Source organism: Orbicella faveolata, unplaced genomic scaffold, assembly GCF_042242905.1.
Source record: "Orbicella faveolata isolate gen_17 unplaced genomic scaffold, um_ofav_v1 contig_2, whole genome shotgun sequence".
In the NCBI taxonomy this organism is placed as follows: Eukaryota; Metazoa; Cnidaria; class Anthozoa; order Scleractinia; family Merulinidae; genus Orbicella; species Orbicella faveolata.
In genome coordinates, this window is record NW_028301547.1 from 14085127 (window position 1) to 14104398 (window position 19272).

Below are 19272 nucleotides of genomic sequence, written 5' to 3' on the forward strand. Positions count from 1 at the left end.
AATTAATTAATTAATTAAAAAACGCTTGATTCAGTCTTTAACACTGTTTTTATAACTCCAGACATAAACATGTATAGATTTAGCTAAGCCTAAAATCGGAGCTCCTGATTGCAATAATTAACCATAAAGGAGGATCAGAAACTCAAAAAATGATCAATTGTGAGCACGTAATTGTTCAGCGTGTAGTTTTGCTATTTTTTTCCAGTTAAATTTTAACAAACCATACTCATTAAGACTAATTAAGTGTACCCGAGATTGTAGAAATTACGTACACAATATATTAGGGACTTTCCAAGAGACGATTGGGCAAGGAATATGTCGGAAAAAAAATTAACAACGCGCCAGGGGTTAATTTACTCCGAAATTTTGTCCTTGCACGTACCCCTGACTACCTCCTCCCCCAACCCTCGAGTAATAACCTGAGCCCGTGATCCAATCGAGAAACCACTACCTATTCGGCAGCGGTCAACTTCAATTGAACACGCGATCTCCATGAGCTGTTAACCTGAGCCCGCGATATCGTCACGTGATACTGATCAGCGGATACGGCAGCTGTCAATAGACCAATTTCGATATATTAAAATTCAGCCTAAAACAATAGACCTCAGTACGAGGCTCTGGGGAATAAATACAGAGTTTGTGGGGTTTATTCCCCAGACCCTCGTTCTGAGGTCTATTGTGTTAGGCTGAATTTTAATATATCGAAATTGGTCTATTAATCATAACATGGATGTCCAATATCAAAGATGTACCTATGGTAACGGTGCTTCTCTCTTATTTTTCAAGGTCTGGGGCTTGGCATACGGGCGTTATGGACGTACGTATAGGGCTGAAAGTCACGTCCAAATTTTTGGAGATCGATGAGTTACCAATTTTTTTAAGGTATGGGGATAACAGGAGCTCCGCTAATATATACCATCCAAATCGTCCTCTCTCTCTCCCCTGATGAATAAAGTAGTCTTATAGATCTTGCCTTCAGAGTACTTTTCCACCGATTCTAAACAATAAAATTTCGACCGGATAAAGTCTGTCGCGACTAGAACTAATCAACAAATGTTATCAAAATGTAGCTGCTCCCCCGGTTATCATCCCAAAGCCAAGTCGTGTTAATAAACAAGGACAATTCCCTCAGATTTTGATAAATGCTGCCGTCGAAGCGTTTAAATTCGCCAAAATCTAACGCTGAGAGCACATAATAGCGAGGCGTAGGGCGACTGAATGGAAAGAAGTCAAAAAAAGATCCATCGGAAAGACGAGCTCACATGGCCTGCTCACACACTCACATGTTCGCCACATGTCTTATCACATGTCTTAGCATTAAACGGTACCAGTTTACTGGCCGTGACATGCCCCTGCAAAAATCAAACGGGGTGGCCATTTTGGTGTCCTTACAGGAATGTGGTTTTTTCGGCCGAGAACCGTGCACAGGGAGACCAACTCTGAAAAGCCACAGGTCAAAATTAGGTTTGCGTTCGACGAAGTCGAACGCAATTACCCCCGAGCCAAGCGACTATAGCGCCCTGGGCTAAAGCGCAGTTTCTTATTTGGGGTTAACTCTACGCGTTATCCTTATCACACTTCCTACCATCTCCGACGCTTTGTCTTTCCAGTTAGCGCTTCGATTCGAATTACCAGAATATTGTCGTAGAACATCAAGTTATTCTTATTCTACCCACCTTTATCGCTATTACTGCAACACCATTTTTCTTCTTCCGTCACGCAACAACACAACAGTAGTAATAATAATTTAATATCCCCATTATGTGACGCATTAATATTGTTACGGCAGTAAAGTCAGTAAAGCTAAAGCTCAGTGTGTGACATTTACGTTATCGGTACTGACTTCTCATTTGTTGAAAACAAATTGTCTTTCTTTTGACAAGACAAAGGATTGTGTACCTCGCTGAAGGGTCGAGAGGGGGCGTTGCAAAGAGCTCTCAACCAACTGTGTCACGAGTACTGTTCGCGACATGGTATTCAGGCACAAAAAATCATCTGTGAAGGGCAAATACTTTCTTGCGTTTTGGAATCAAGGTTTCGCGAAAATGTTAGGACTTAAATTCGTAAAAATCCTTTGGTGCTTTGGAATTCTCACCCTTGTTAACTGCAACTCTGTAAAAGGTATGTTAAATGAATGTTGTAGAGTGGTCTATATTTATATCCAGGACGACGTAACTTACTGATCAATAAAACGGCTTGTAAAATTTATGTTCTCTATATATTAAAGTACAGTAGTATTCGCTGTGAAGAGTTCAAATTAAATTTCCAGCACATTTCAAATTTTATGTATGGAAAGAAACCATCACGAGGCTTAACCTTCCGAGCTTTAGGCTTTTCCAGCCATGACGGGTTTCGTTGTGGCGAGTCCCTAGTTTTCCTGTTAATATTAACTTTAATCCAATAACATGCAATACGGGTACAGCGGTATAATAAGCGTTTGATATTCACCTATTCTTTCTTTTTCACTTTAATACAATTTTCAACGCATAAAAGAAAAATATCCGCAGACTCCAAATGATTCACTTTCACAGATGAACTTCTATTTCAAAATTGTCCTAAAAGATTTCAGATGATCGTGTATGTAATAATATTTTTCTTGTTGGGCGTTGACGGCGTAGATGTCCTTTCTGTCAAAAGCGAAATTAAAAATGTTTATTTTAGGTTAAGATGGTTTGTAAAAGCATTTCAAAAAAAGTTAAATATCTTTCTTTTAAAACGAAGAAAACATGAAAGCCGGAAAGAACTCTTGCCTTTTGTAACACAATATCAACCATCAGTGCCCAACCTCAAAAATGTTTTAATGGAAAAATGGCACTTGATACAAAATCAGCCTTCTCTACGGCAAATTTTCAAGGAGCCACCACTAATATCGTATAAAAGAGGTAAATCCCTAAAAGACATACTCGTAAGAGCAAAACTATAAAGGGGTCATATATTACATGGTACAAAAGTTTCCATTGTTAGAAGTTGTGCAGGCCTGTCACTCCTTGCTAATTCCGACGGGGACAGCAAAGCCCACAAGCTAATTGTAGATGAAGCTGTGTATGGTGAAAAAGAGGTCACCAAGCTCGAGTGCGTTGGGCATGTTCAGAAACGTCTGGGGTCACGCCTTCGCTCGCTAAAAAAGCGCATGGGTCAAGCAAGACTTGAAGACGGAAAACCAATTGGGGGTATTGGAAGGCTGACAAACAACAAAATAGATCAACTACAGGTCTATTATGGCAAGGCCATCCGAAACAACACCCACGACATCCAATCTATGGAGAATGCTGTCATGGCTATATGGCACCACACAAGATCCAGTGATGACCACCCGGACCATGACTTGTGCCCCCCTGGAGAAAACTCGTGGTGTGGGTTTCAAAGGGACTTGGCAAAGGAAACAACAGAGTACTCACATACACATCCACTGCCTTCTGCTGTTGCCAATGCAATTCATTCAACTTTTGAAGCCCTCAGTGACCAAGACCTCTTACGGCGCTGCCTCCATGGTGGCACACAGAACCGCAACGAGGCAATAAATGCACTCATTTGGCAACGCGCTACAAAGGAAACTCACTCTGGCTTACCCACAGTGGAGCTTGCTGCTCACCTTGCAGTTTCTCACTTCAATGATGGGTCAATCTCCCTCAAATTGGTCCTCAAAGAACTAGGAATTACGCCAGGGGCTCACTGTAGCCAAGCTTGCAAAAAGCTGGAATATGACAGATTGCGTCATGCCCGCAGAAAGAGTTCTGATCAGTCCAAGGAACGACGAAAACAAATCAGAAACTGGAAGAAAGGCTACAGTGACCGTTTAGAGGCTATTGAAGGACTTCAGTATCAAGCTAGAGCCTTTTAGGACTGAACACAGTGAACATTGCTGATGATCAACTTTAAATGCTATTTTCTCAGATTCCGTTTTTTAGGCATGTTCAGTCACCGTAAACACAATATCTCAAAAACTATTTAAGATAACTCAATGAAACTTTCACATTATGTTGGCTAGAAATAGATCTGTGCAATGACCAATTTTTACTTGGTTTGTGACACCCTATCATGACTTATTAACATTTTTTCAAAGCCGATATTGCACATTTTGATGTATGTTCTGGGTGAAGGCCTCATTCATGATCAAAACACAATTTCTTTATAATAATTGGTCATTGCATAGCTCTGAGAACATTAAAAAATTGTGACAAATTTCAACTTTCCAGCCTAAAACAGAGTAGAGATATTGTGTTTAAGAAAACACCTACTTCTAGGCCCTCGGAAATGGGTGTGGTTATAAAAATGGGTGTGGCTCCTCAGGAATGTGAGAAATGCATCCCAAATGTATGGAAAATGAATCATAGGGACCTGCTTAATACAATGATATAGTTGAATTGACATGATTTTATAAGATAGTGTTGAGAATTATGTTGTCAAAATGACCAGTTTTAGCCTATCGAGCCACCTTAAAGAAATTCAATTAAATGTTGCAACTTGTCAGTGATTTATTTGGTCAATCCTTTCGGTCGAGATTTTAAACTAAACAGCCGTGTTAGCTTGAAATGAATCCTCTTTTTCACGTTTTCCGTGAGCCTCGTGATCATTATTATCATAATCTTCCCCAGTCCGTCGCTTGTTGAATCTCTTGACTCCCCTGTACAAACCTACAGCGGCTTACTGGACTAGTTATCCAATGATCAATAACTGATGATTTTTAATCCGTGAAACAAAATGTATTTGTTTGTTGCCATAATTAGAACAAAACAGCGAATTTCAATCACTGAGTTTTATGTTACATTTGTCGTAAGAATTCATTGTAAATCATCCATACAATTGCCATTCCCATATACGATGAAAATAAAATATCAAACAACTACAAGAGAAGATGAAGGGTGAAATAAGAGAGCCTCCATAGAGACCTTTATTCCCAAGGTAATCCCTATCATTTTAGTTTTTGATCATTGCCGATTTTAGAAATCCCAGGAGAGTCAAGAAATAGCTGATCCTGTGACGGGGATTTTGCTGACGTGGGCAGTGCAACCGGCTTTGCACGCATTTTTATCCTTCAAAAAAACATCTATGCAACACTCGTGATAACCCTATTGCCGGAAGAGCTGGGCATCATGTCTTATAGAAGCTTATGAAGTATTACCTTGGGAGTAAGGCTTAAATGGTCGGTTATTAACCCTGTTACTCGCTTCTATGTTCCCCATATAGCTTGTCAAAATGTTATGCCCTGGTATCTTTGTAAATATTATAAATTCTTGAATGGCTAGGTGATGGAATAAAGATAACCAGTAATTAATTTTCTTTTCAATGCAGATTACAAAAAGACTTTTGCTCTCAAGTTTGTCGCACAGCCCACTGATGCAACAGTTGCCGAGAGATCAAATGTGACAATTCCTTGCAAAGCTGTTAGCTTCTCCAAGGTCACGTACAAATGGATTCATAACGGCACTGAACTGACAACCACGTCTGAAAGATACAGACTAAACGAACTAGACGGAAATTTAACTGTTATAAATATTACTCAGGATGAGTCTGGTAGATACAGGTGCATTGCAAGCAATCGATTTGGATCAGCATTGAGTTTAAAGGCAGATATACGCGTAGGCTGTGAGTATACTATTGAGTTAAATCCCCTCAGTTCGCTAACTCAACATTGAGATTATCCTGAATTACCATTAACTTACATGTGCTGATTTTCTTTTATTTGCTTTGTCCTTCAAGTTTTTGCAATGTTATATTCTTTTTATACTATTCACAATTAATCTAGAAGTCAAATTCAGATCTCATCATCGCTTGCCCCAAAATGCACTGCGTTTTGAACGGCACCACAAAGAGCCGTTTGAAAATTTTTCGTAAAGTTTTCGTACGGGGAAGAAATAACCCTTTTGATTTTATTAGGCAGTCGATCGAGTTCATAGAGTATGCGAGGTTTTCAAAATAACCATTTTTGGAATTATTGGATAAGGGTTTATTTGTTTGTTTGTTTTTTACGTTTGTACACCGATTTCAACACTCACGAATTCGGGTATTTGTGTAATATTTTTCGGGCAACAAGGTTTCAGTCCGAAGATGCCCGTTCTCCTATGCCAAAACAAGTGGCAAAAAAGTTTTTAAAAGCGTGCAACAAGAGTTGAAAGAATTCGTTTAATTTCGGGTTATTATAATTCCTCCTTCAGCTAATCATAGTATCTTGCTGCCTTCTACTCTCTTATCACTGTTGATGTTGTGTGATAAAAAAAGCCTCTCTTCGACTTAAAAAAGACCTTACTTGATGGTAAAAAGTTGTGAGCCAAAACTGTTAACCAGGCGGGCTATTCAAAGCGCACGAGACGAGACTAAGCTGAAGGCAAATAATGCTGAAGCGCTTGGTGTGTTCTTCCCTCAATATCTTTAAATAAAGTAAAACATATAAGTCATATAACTTCGTGATCTCAAGCGTCCTCGAATTTAGGGACGGACCATTAGAAAAGTGATGGGGTGGGGGTGACTTTTTCAGCTTACAAGAATTTTTTATCGTGCCCTCTGCCTCTGCCGGATTGTTTTTTGCGGGGTCAAGTCCCCTGCACGAATGTTTTTATTTTTTTATTTTTTGGAGGAGGGGCGCGTAAAATTTTCCACTGCCGTAATCTTAATCTTGACACTCTCCACAATCTGAATGCCTGGAACAGGCTTCAAACAAGGACTTATTATGTTTCACAGTCTTTTTGCTTTACTATCAACGTTATACTCCGGGGGAAACATGATTAAGTATGAGATATATCCGAGTTGAAAATGGCTTATACATGCTGTAGTTCTATTGCCTAAAATGGCCCTGTATTGTAGTTTGATGTTTAGGGAAACATAAATTTTACTGAGTGGCCGTCCACTAACAAATATGGGGCCAAAGGCCCCACTGCGCTAGGGGGTTCTGGGGGCATGCCCTTCCCCCCCCCCCCCAGAAAATTTGCAAAATTGAAGCGTCTTTGGTGCGTTTTCCATGATTTTCAGAGGATAAATTTAATGTATTTATCGGACTTGAATGATGCGTCGTTTACTTTGCCAAAAACCTAAAATAGATGAAACTGCACACGCTAAGCATATCTGTTGTGTAACACTTCCATGATTGTCTTTGATTTCAACGTTTGATCTTGATCTTAGGGGAGGTGTTACGGTTCGACATGTGTGTGCACATCTGTGCAGCCATCTTTATATATACATTTCAGTTGTGCAATCCTTCCTATGTGTTGAGGCTTTCAAAACATGAATCAAGCAGGATCGCTGTTTATAGCACATTGACTATCACTTCTTCTTTGCTCAATTTTTTTTCAGTCTCCTTCCCTTGAAATAATTTTTTTTTTTTTGTATTTTACCCACCCCACCCCATCACTTTTCTAATCGTCCGACCCTTACAACAATTCCATTGGGTTTACGTGACACAAAGATCAATAGCTGTCAATCAGAGCGCCGATATGATCGTCATCAAACCTTGTAGGAATGTGTCATAATTTACTTTCATATCTTATCAGATATTTATGGCCGAAGTTCTATCAACAATACCATTACTGCCACAATGCATTCGTCTGTTCAGTTTTCCATGAACGCGGTAAGAAGCTTTCCTGAGGCACAGTTTGCGTGGAAAGTGAGAAAACAAGGAAATCATAAGCTAGACGAGAAAATTGTTGATGGAGAGAGTAACGGAAGACTGCTAATCTCCCAGAGTGGTCATCTTTATATTATTGGCGCCCAGAGAGCGGACACTGGAACTTACACATGTGTGGTGTCGAATCCATTGATTGAGGAGGTCATCACTGTTGAGTTTTTGTTGACGGTTTTAGAAGGTGAGTCTTCCTAAAGATAAACTACCAGCATTTTAGCTGTTTCCCCTTAGGAAAATAGGGACGCCCCGACCCCCCACAACTTGAATATGTACCACCGTAGATCCTCTATTAAGCCCCCCGCCGGGCACTTTTTGGGGCGCGGGCGGGGGGTTTATGAGAGAGGGGGCGGGCTTATTTAATTCCTAGTGAAACTGCTTTTTCAAACAGCCAGAAGCTGGTATCAATTCGCCATTTAACAAATTGACGTCAGTGTTTCATGCATCTGTCCTGTTATTGACCATGAATTTCGTCACAACTTTGTCAAAGTTGCTGTTGATCCACGAGGTGATAGCCGAGTGGATCCGCAGACTACTTTGACAATGTTATCACGAAATTCATTGTCAATAACAGGACAGACGCGTGAAAAACTGACCACAATTTGTTTTTTACGATAACAAATTGTCAAATTGTCTGCCCTCGCTCGTTGACGCATTGCATAAACTATAAATTCATGTGTCTCTCCGCTTATTAACAATGAAAACTAGCCAATGAGTGTGCGAGAATTTCGGCAGTTATGGTAAAAAAAGAAATGGAACGCAAAGTGGAAAAGTTCAAGCACATGAAGTTGAAGGTCATACAGCCGATGATCAGAATCAACTTTCAGCACGTGGATAAACCATACCGGATCAGTCCACATGAAGTGTTACAGTCGTGATTACATTACTAATACAGTCTATCATTTATTAACTTGATTGTGTGAAATAAGGGGCGAGGGTAGGGGGCTTAAAAGAGGGTGTCTTGATAACTTTCTTCATCGGGAAAAGGGGGGGCTTAGTAGAGAGGGGGATTATTTGAGAAGGAAGGGGGGGCTTAATAGAGGATTTACGGTATATATACGTGTACAGTTTACTCCTGTTCTCCTTACGCAGAACTGAGAAAACTTGCCAACCCCCCCCCCCCCCCACCCCTCCCCGCCTTCAAGAAACGTTTTGGTCTTTTTACCACATCTATCCTCTTAGAATTAATGGAAGTACTGTTTCCAGCTCATACTGGAATATGTACGTGATCAGTATCTAATTTATACTAACTGTCAGGTAGTTAGTTCTCGAGACTACAGAAAATTACGTAATTCATCCGAATTCTCAGGCCTGACATGAAATACTGCTGAGTACAAGTATCAGTGATGGTAAATTCCCTGAGATCGGACTGTATTCGCAGTTTCTTTTGGAGTACTTTCGAATGATCAAGGAATTTTTTGACTGGATAATATAAATCGTAGAGTGCTTCACAAAACGTTACTTTGATATGTCACTAACAAAACAATAGCAAATTGTCTTAATATATTTAATCGTAAAATCCAGTAATTGTGCCATTACACATTTGTGTTGTACCCGGCAGACGCTGTTGACCAACACTTGTCATTTCTCCTGCCACCCGTCAGTACAGAAACAACCGCTGGAGCTGCTAAGGTGGTGTTTGAGTGCATTGTGGCAACCGAAGTGATAGGGAGCAGGTAAAATGAGTTACTTTGTTTGGCGATATAAGCTATAACTGTCACTGAAAACTGAACTGGGCGTCACGGGAGGAGTTTCAGAAGCACAAGGTGACTTAGAGTAGAGCTACTGGATGGGATAACAATCTTCATTGGTCCTCACCCTGTCACGCCTTTTGTCAGATAATTCCGAGAGATTAGCCCGTAACCATTTATATTCCTGGATGCATAAGGGAACTGAGGTATCGTTTGAGAGTAAACCAGCTGGACCAATAACACAACACAGTGATCGCGACCACGTCTCAAATGACTCGAAACCCAACGCATTCTTCTACCATCAAAGATTAAAGATCGATTTAAATTCTAAGAAAGGCTCGTCTCTTGTAATTCCATCTTCTTATCAGCCCACAGGTACCTTCCATCACATGGCACAAAAACGATTCAGAGCTAGATCCTGTTCACGACCCTAAGTACTCTTTCCCTAATGGAGGCAACTCGAGGCATAAACTCATCATTAACCAACTGGAATTTAAGGACGCTGGTTGGTACTACTGTGTTGCTTCAACAAGGTCTGACTTCATCACCTCCCCACCAGCTCAGCTAATTGTTAATCAAAAACCAGGTGTGGTAAATAAGGACTTCAGTCATATTCCGTCAGGAAAGCAGTTAGATATAATGTGTGTCATACATTGACATTAATCAGGAGTCCATTAGTAGGGGCGTCCAACCTACGTCACGGCATTTGGCATTATTTACAGACAAATTTATTTTAAGACCATTTTTGCCGGGAAAAAAGACAGGTCCGATCCGCGTGAGACCTCATCCGTAATTTCGACAAAATAAAATACACTAATTTCATCTCTAAAAACGTCTGGTGATGCGGTAGCATCAGTTAAATTCAATTTAAACTAATTGGTCTGCGAAAACGCCGTGACAGTATACATATACAAGGCAGTAGGACGCTTATCGATTATGGCTGGAGGAAATTTCACTGGCTTACTGCCATTTGTGCCATTGCTAAATACTAGTAATAGTTATCACTAAATCTGACCCGTTTTCTTTTATTTCTGCTGATTGAAAACAATGTTATTGAACATTATTTTATGAACTAAACATTTTATTTGTTTTTTGTAAGCTATATCGCTCATACTGTTCCAGTAACTTAGGCATCTTACCATGAATATGATCCAAACAATCAACTAAGGTAACTAAGCCAACGCATGATATTCTTTTCATAATACTCTCACGAAGTATTTACAGCAGAACAGTTTACCATATCTCGTTACAAAGGACGCAAAAAGTACTTTCTGGAAAAAAAATAGTTTGCCTTCATGGAGGCTAAAATTTCTTTTACAAAAATTTCACTCACTGCCAGTAGAATTTTATAGGGGAAAAAAAGGTTAAAAAATTCAAAAAGTCAAACGTTAACTACTCTGCTGTTCTAATTTGATGCTGAAACAAACCATTTGTCTTGATATACGAACAAACGTATCTCGAAAGCAGAACGGAAGTCGAATTTTTTTTCCGCGACGTAAGCAGAAGTATCGCGTTATAGTCACCATATGTGCAAATTAGAGTCAAGCTTTTTTACCTCAACGAAAACGCTGCAAAACATTTCATTTACATTTGGATCCCTGCAAAGTCACCCAGCCGTCAAATGAGCTCTACGCCACGTAGAATTACTCAATACAAATAAGCGATCGGAATAAACGAGGTGCCAAAGGTAAAACTGGCGATGGGAAGGGTATTTAGCTATTTAGTTGCAATTGAACCATACTGGCCTCGAATTTCTAGCGTTCTTCAGAATTTCTTACGATACCTTCTGAGTTATAGCGAATTTATTTGATCGCGCTAAAATCGTCACGCAGGCCATATTGTAATTGAGGGTATTTTGACCTTGAAATGCTGCTCGAAGATGGCGAAATACGAACTCGTGGTTGAGAGACCTTGAAATGCTGCTCGAAGATAGCGAAACGCGAACTCGTGGTTACAAGAACCTTTAAATGTTGTTAGAAGGTGGCGAAACGCGAACTCGTGGTTGCAAGAGCCCGCGTTTCTTGCCCCACATTACGCAAGACCACCGTGCGCGCCTAGTTTCATCAAATCGAGAACGCTTCGCATACTACCAACACATTTCTTACTCTTTTGAAATTCCTTGTATGTATACACGCGGGGAATCCTAGGGTTCCTCCTCGGGTTTTGGCCTTTGGGCCAAAACCCTGCGGGGGCAATAAGACTTACGCCTAGCAATGCACCCTGCTGTGCGCGTGAAACCAATATGTTGCACCACTGGAAACTGAATAAACAATTGTTGGATGAGGTTTTTGTGATATCCAGAATAATCGCGCTTCCAGCAAGCCTGCGCAATATTGATTCCATTTTAGCTTTTAAATCTTGCCTTAAAACATATCTTTGTTAGCTTTTAGCCTTTAGCGCTTAAATTATGTTATTGTTAAATTTAGTCTATGTACACATTTAGTATATTTTAATATTGTTATGCGCTTTTGATCACTGAATGTTAAAAAGCGCAATATAAATTAATAAATTATTATTAAATTGTTATTATTAAGGTCGAGGTAGGAATTATCAGCCGAAGCCGAGACTGATATCCCTTACCGAGACCTTGATTATTCTGGATATCACAAAAACCAAATCTAATAATTGTTTTATTATACATTGAACGAAAAAACAAAATTGCTTCTTCACTGACTGCAAGCAACACAAAGCGCGCGAACTTGACATTATTACCCTTAGAAATCATGCACCGCAGTCATACATGACATGATTACCCGTGACCTTGAGTGTCCTTGACATGGTTCTTGTATAATCTGTAGCTAGATGATGTCATAACCGCTTATTTCGAAAATTCACTGTACGCTTTCGGCCAATCAAAAAACATATAGTGAGTTCAATGTATAATAATAATAATTATTAGCGCCCAGAATACTATCTAACAGCTTAGCAATCACTCACAGACTATCATCAAAACAGCAGCCTCTACCAGTTGACTGATCTCCTGAGTTTGTCAGCAGTGCAAATAGGTCATAAGATTTAACATGATGGCGCTAGCTGACTTGGTTAAATCAAATCTCTGAGTAAGAATCGGAAACTTTTGGAGTACCGTAAATCCTCGAATTAGCCCCAACCCCCCTCGAAGAAGCGTCCCACCTATCGGCCAAAATTTGAAATAAGAGTGTACCCCCCGTCCCATTTTGTGGACGAGTAATGAAACAACAAAGGACGTATAGTTTTCTTCGTATAATATTAAATGTAGTTTGTGAACACGTTTAGTTTGGGGAAAAAAAATTCAAGTACTAACGGTGTCGCGATTTAAACTTTAGTATTAGCTTTTAATGTCGATAAACAGCTTGTGTTGTTGTTTACGCGCAAATAATGTATTAAAAAAATGATCATGTCAGACCACGAATTGGGAAAAATTAAATAAGCGCCCCCCCCCCCCCACCTTGATGAAGTACCCCCTTGAACAAGCGTTTCCCCCCCCCCCCCCCCATCTTCTCCTACATTTGAAATAAGCGCCCCGGGCGCTAATTGGAAGATTTACGGTATATAAATGTTGTTGGGTTGTCAGTCGTCTTAATATGAACCTGTACAGTTCTCATCACACTGATCACTTTACATTTCAGCCCTTCCATCTTTCAAGCGGAGATTTCCTTCAGTAATCAAACCCTATACAGGAACAGATGTTACAATTGACAGCCATGTATCGGTTGGTAGCATTACTTGGTACAAGAACGCAGTAAAGATTCACTCCTCGTCCCAGAGTCCCAGACTGTCTGTGGTAACCAATGGCAGTCTCCTCGTACGTAACGTGTCAGAGGCAGACGATGGTCTTTATCAAGCCTTTGCTAGGACATCCGTGAATGAAATTAGTTCACCACCTGTTCAACTTCATGTAGTAGGTCAGTAAAATTTCTCCTTGTCCCTGACAGCTGCGACCTCCCAAAAATAATCAACTTCGTTATTAGACTGTTCAGGTACGTTATTACATTCTTCATCGTGATCATCAATGTATAAGACCATATGCGCAGTTAAGGACGAGCAAAGATGAGAGAGCTTAGTTTATTTTGCAGAGCCACATTGTAACTGTTTTGTTTTGTAATACAGCACGGAGTCCTCTGCGGCCTACGTATCCCACGACTTTGGTTTCTTCTAAAGTAATTTCCACTGAAAGTTTAACTACAAATGAACCAAGTAGAGTTCCTATGATAACTGTTCCTGCACAGCAGTCTACAACAAATACTCACGTGACCACTAAACAGCAGTTCACAACAGGCACTCACATGACCACTAAACAGAAGTCCACGACAGGCACTCATGTGACCACTGCGCATCAGTCAGCAACAGATACTTACGTGACTACACACTCGGCTCACCAAACTACATCTACACTATTGCACCATAAGAGAACTACAGCGGGTTCAGTCGCGCCGTATGGATCTGGAAACAAAGGTGATGATGGGTACTTTGATGTTCACATTTTTGTGCTGCCTCACTAACCTTTCCCATCCAAAACTTTAAACACTTAAACTGATTTCTAATTAGTTCATTTGATGATAGTTGTGAACATTTGTTGGATCATCCTGTTAGACACATTGTTTTGATGTTAGAAGAGGAAATGACGTATTGATCGATCTTTATGTTCAAGTTTTTTCTTATTTCCTTTTTCCATTGTTTCCCAAAAGTTTCCAACCTATATTAAAAACAGCAATAGGCTATTTCCGAGATGCCTTTTGCCCCTGTGTGAGAACGAGTCTTTGTGCAAAACCATTCATATATGAAAATGTGTTTCCCCTACAGGTTTATTTTCATGTATCATGTGAAAGGTTTTGCACGAGGACCCGTTTTGAAAGAGAGGCACAAAGTTACTCGGAGTTGGTCTATTTTACATTATGTTTCATATGTCACCAGTTTTACGTTAATTTCTGTTACGTGTACAGCTTTTTAATTTAAATATAGTCGTTTCTTGGTATCTTCAGGAAAAATGCCATTGTTGCTTTATGGAACAATAGGGGGAGGTGTAGTATTGTTGCTGCTTGTCATAGTATCAGTGTTCTGTTTCAAGACCCGTTCAAGGCAAAGGTAACTAATTTCCATTTGAATATTACTATGGCGGTATACAGAAACTTTTAAATTTTTGCCCTAAATGCAGGCCTCAGAGACTGATCCTCCATTATTTCCTCGACTGAATCTAGTCGTGGGTAATACAGATGGTTAAATATTTTTTACCCACTTGGCCTCATGTAAATCATCCTGTAGAGAAAGTGATCTGTTTCGCCAATCGCGGAAGTATGATTTTTTGATACAGCGGTTGCTATAAGTTACCTCAAATGAGACACACAAGAACTTAGACTTAGAGAGATTGATTCCAATACTTTTAGTAAAAAGGAAACAAATGTCCTTGTTTCTTCTTTCTAGGTATTCGAATTGCGTGTTTTGATGTTCATACATAACCTGTTCTAATTCACAGGTTAAGACAGGGAAGCATGAAGCTAAAAACTGATTCCGAAGAGTTTGAAATGACACCAGTCCAACCCAGGTACTAATTTTACAATCTTGTTAATAACTTGGACCTAGCATTAAGGACTGTGCAATAATTACCTGGAGGGGGGAGGGGTGGAAAATTAGAGCGGGGCAAGGAGAAAATGACAACAAGAGAGAGGGGGGTTGGATGTAAAATTTAATATGTGTGGGAATGCCTTGTTTGAAAAGCTTCAGAAATTTAAAGAAGACAATGTTCGTCAGGGGCAGTATTTCCTTGAGTACCTTAAGTTTTCCTGTACTCCAACGTGCGATGAAGGTTGGACAAGAGGTGTTCCTGTCCAACGTTCTCCAGTTCCAACCCTAGATGCTACTTCGCCTGGAAAGTATTAATCATTCACTCCGGCAACGTCCACTGGAGACCAGATCGACAAGTTTCTCCCAAGTGTCCAGATAAAGAGATTGTTCAACGAGGGAAAATTGCCCTCTTCTGAAGAAAGGTCTTTGCAAAAGGTATGTTCCCAGTACAACGTGGACGAGACTGCATGTAAAAGTTATGTACAGCACGTTGAGTTCCTCGATGCAAAAGCCAAAAAAAGAGTAAGAGAAAGGAACACTCTTCAGCTTATTTCTTGGACAATTGAAAAAGATGTAAAAGCGCTTACCAACAAGCAGCTGAAACTGAATCTAAAGCAAAAGGTTCTTAAGATAAGTGGGAGCAAGACTGAGTTGATTGATCGAGTTCTCACCCACGCACGCGGGAACTTTAGTGCCAGAGATGCTGTAGAAGATCAGGAATCTCCCAATTTATGCAAAGACGACACAAGCTTAGAGTCCAGTGATTCTGATGACTCTTCAAACGACTCTTCGACATACGTCAAACAGTCATTTGAAGTGATGTTTGTACCGGAGGAAGAACTCCAACAAGTAAACTAGGTATGAGGGAATCAATGGGAGGAGACTGTTATCAAGGAGAGGGGGGGGTTAGCCTTAATATTATCATTATTATCATTAATTTTTGCCTAATGAGAGGGGGGTATGACTTAGTTTTGGGGCATACTTCACCCATTTCCCAGCCTCCCCCCCTCCAGGTAATTATTGAACAGTCCCTTATAAGTAATTTGGCAGGTGTGACCGCCTAGTTTGAGACGTCCTAGCTAAAAACCACTAGAAAAGCTGTTGATGAATAACGTTTAGACAGTTATAGTACGTGTAAATATGTTAATACATATTGTTTGTTTTTTCTTTCAGAAATTCATCCCCTGCAAGAACCATATCAGGTAAGGAGACCGAGCTCAATTTTGATAGAAAAATCTTGTTTGAGATGATTTGGACATTGACGCTGGAGGTCATCAATTTATAGATTTTTTTTGTATCCATCAACGTTTTGTTTCTTTTTAGTGCGCAGACTAAGGAACTCTAATTCAAAGCAGGATTTACTGGACATTCACAACCCAGATGAACGCCGAATATCCTTAGATACCAATGAGAATCAATTTATCACATCACATGGCTTTCAGGATCACGTGTCAGCTCACGTGAATCCCAAGATGACTATGGGTGAGTGATTTACCAAAAAAAAAAAGAATGATTAACAAAACTACGAAACTTGCAAATGATAATTCATTCTTTTTCTTTTCTTTAGAACTTGCCACCACTAGTACATCGAGACGACAAACAACGGGCGTATTTCAAGACGAGATTCGAGTACTTATCAAAGACGAACCCGATGACTTAACATACGACAGTGGCATTGAGGAGGAGACGTCCGATGGTCTCCGAAGATCTCCCCGCCATACAGAGTTTGAAGTAAGCGAAGAAATAGTCGAATGTATTCCACTCTACCAGGCAGTCAAAAATTCCAAAAATGGCAATATCTCTTGTCAAACTGACGCCAAAAACGTAAGAGAAAAATCTGTAGACAAAACCGTCGACGAGGACCTTACTAAAGTTCCCGAGGTTGAACCATTCTACCATGTTTTGGAAGGACCTGGAGACGACTGTAGTGATACTATTCAGGCGAAGCCTGGAAATGGGAAAGCAAAAACAGCAAGTTTTTATCAACCTTTGATGCTACCTGTAACTGAGCAGGAGAATTTAACAAAAAATGTAGACACTGGACATGGCCGGCGGGATGAACTTTCATCATCAAATACTGAATTTTATCAGTCCTTGACCCCGCCACAGCATGACAACTCACTGAATGACAAGTTAGATTTGACATCAGAAGTTGGCTTAAATGAAAAGCTCGGCAACGATAACAAGGCTAGTGAGCCATCTAGAGCAAACTACCAGCCTCTTCTCCACAGGAACCTCTCTAATTTGCTTCCACACAGTGACAGGCCACTAGCTGTCACAGGGATTTATCAGCCTTTAAGAGGAAGTCCCGAAAATACAGTGCCTCTTATAAGGTCCTCTTCAGCTCCCCAAAGTACTCTATCGCATGCTCTGCCCCAGTCCCTCACCTCCAGAAACGAACAGGGTAATACAGACCCTGTTTATCAGGCAGTGGCCGATGAAGAGCGGTGCCCCTTGAACCTAGACGATCCCAACATTTCATTTCCTCCGACAGAACGGCGTTCCCCGTTAGTAAGTCCTGTAGCGCAGAGACGAACAATCAATGAACCGACATACATGGCAGTTCAGGTGGTGAGTCCCCCGCGACAGAATCGAAGAACGTTCAACAGCGAAACCGAGCCCAGGTATAGTCCATCACCTTGTAGGAAGAACCCCTCCACTCTGCAACGTCCAGGCTCCAATGCTCCTAGGGGCCACCGACGAAATCGTAGTGAAGGTGGTCGTACTTTGTCTGCAACGGTTAATCCCTCGGGTGGAGCGAGATCGAGTCCTCCTGTTGGTGCACGCCCCCCTATCGCCTTGCCTCGTCATCTTGGCCATCGTCGGAATAGGAGCGATATCGGACTTTGTCCCATTGATCGCACTCAAGAGCAGCTATCAAGGCGTTTGACTTCAACCAGTGACAGTGGGATTCCACGCACGCCAAGCCTTGGATCACCAGGAACGCAAGAGTATCCGAGATCTGCTAGCGATACGACACACTGTAGGGTTCATATCGGACCTTAGTAGGCTGACATTACAGTTTGCTTTTGATCTTTAGGATCCAAAGAGTCTGGAATGTGTTTCTCCGACGAATCTTTACGCTAAAACAAGTACCAGGAAGACATTATTGCTTTATAACATCAATTAATAGTAAAAATTAATTGTTCGAAGTGCATTTTTCTTTAAATGAGCGACTGACTGATTTTTGGTCACTTAATTAACAATGGAAATTATCTAAGAAACTAAATGATATAACACGCTCTCTGATTGAAAAGCAAAAGGTTTCACACGTCGCTATTGTAAATATGGCTGTAATGTTTAATTTCTCTCTTGAGAAATAGAATTCTGCTGCTGAGTGCAACTGCCATCTGCAACCCGGCAGTGTAATTTGGAAACTTGAAAGTCTTAATTCGCGCTTTTCAGTAACAGTAACAGCAATTGATCCAGGATCATGAGTGGCAAACAGAGAAGGCATGTATTGAATGAGCGCCGGGGAAACGATTATGTTTCCACTCCAATTTAAAATCATTGTAAACTTTGCTTGGTTTTAACTTTGCCTTTTTCTGATAGAAAAGAAGTTCTTATAATCGTTTTGCAGAAACATTGTCCAGGACGTTTAGTCAATTTAGGCCAGTCGATAGTTTATGAAATATATTTTAATTCTCTAGTCTTCACTGAGTAGAATAAACATTCAATTTCTCTTTACTTGTCTCGAGGTTTTTAAAATACTAGCTGGAATGTTTTGAAACATAGAATGTATGATGTAATTTGCGAAAAACCAACCGAAATGAAGGCGTGATCAATCATTGCATGGTTGTAATCGTAATTTTGGCAATTGCAAGTTAAGCCCGAAAAAAAAATTCGGCGCTTCAACGGCATTTGAAACCATGGCCTGTGCGTAAGCGCTGCAGTGCTCTGCCATCAAATTACGGGCTGACTTGCAATTTTCTAAAATATTTCCGTTACAGCTGCAATGATCACGTATGCTTTCATACGGTGGCAATTTCCTCTTTGGTGATAGTGACTTTGTAAATGTTAGCCTTTATAGCTTAGTGAATTAAAGTCATCTATATTTTGGTGAAGAGTTCGCTGACCATGAACTTTTTTAATTACGGTTAGTTGATACTCCTAGAAAAACAAAATGATCCAAATAGCGATCGGCAATTTGGTCGATGATGGTGGCGACGACGAAGAAGACAACGATGACGATCACAAATTTTGATAAAATCCGTAAGGCTAGGGATAGGGTTAAAAGTTGTTTTTGATATTTTTTGGGGGGTTATAAGATGTTTTTGATATGTTGACTGATTGACTCAGACGGCTCTGTTAATTTTGATCAAGGGTGGGTAATGCTGCTCCACTCGCTGGTGTTAACCCCTTTTTAAGATCGGCCTAACAATTCGCTTGTACGCATTTATACTCCTGGCCACAGTCGATCACAGCAAG

The 19272-nt window shown here is 40.4% G+C and overlaps 2 protein-coding genes across 2 annotated transcripts; both read left to right on the forward strand.

Moving 5' to 3' along the window:
* Positions 1-1923: 1923 nt before the first annotated feature.
* LOC110048181 (uncharacterized) lies at positions 1924-18531 on the forward strand. The gene is made up of 12 exons (XM_089289912.1): positions 1924-2121; positions 5293-5586; positions 7485-7796; positions 9174-9288; positions 9672-9889; positions 12912-13187; positions 13393-13737; positions 14265-14367; positions 14756-14824; positions 16018-16046; positions 16168-16326; positions 16412-18531. The coding sequence occupies exons 1-12, from the start codon at positions 1971-1973 to the stop codon at positions 17848-17850; spliced, it is 3510 nt and encodes a 1169-aa protein (XP_089146038.1). The 5' UTR covers positions 1924-1970; the 3' UTR covers positions 17851-18531.
* LOC149112073 (uncharacterized) lies at positions 2406-4429 on the forward strand. Its single transcript, XM_089288791.1, has 2 exons — positions 2406-2416; positions 2926-4429. Exons 1-2 carry the CDS (start codon positions 2406-2408, stop codon positions 3839-3841), a joined length of 927 nt encoding a protein of 308 aa, XP_089144917.1. The 3' UTR covers positions 3842-4429.
* Positions 18532-19272: the final 741 nt, after the last annotated feature.

Bases quoted from the DNA above. Each gene is read 5' to 3' on its own strand.
- LOC110048181 (XM_089289912.1), top strand. From the start codon at position 1,971: ATGGTATTCAGGCACAAAAAATCATCTGTGAAGGGCAAATACTTTCTT. The intron at 7,797-9,173 runs GTGAGTCTTCCT...TGTACCCGGCAG, and splicing joins TTTGTTGACGGTTTTAGAAG to ACGCTGTTGACCAACACTTG. The intron at 14,825-16,017 runs GTACTAATTTTA...TTTTTCTTTCAG, and splicing joins ATGACACCAGTCCAACCCAG to AAATTCATCCCCTGCAAGAA.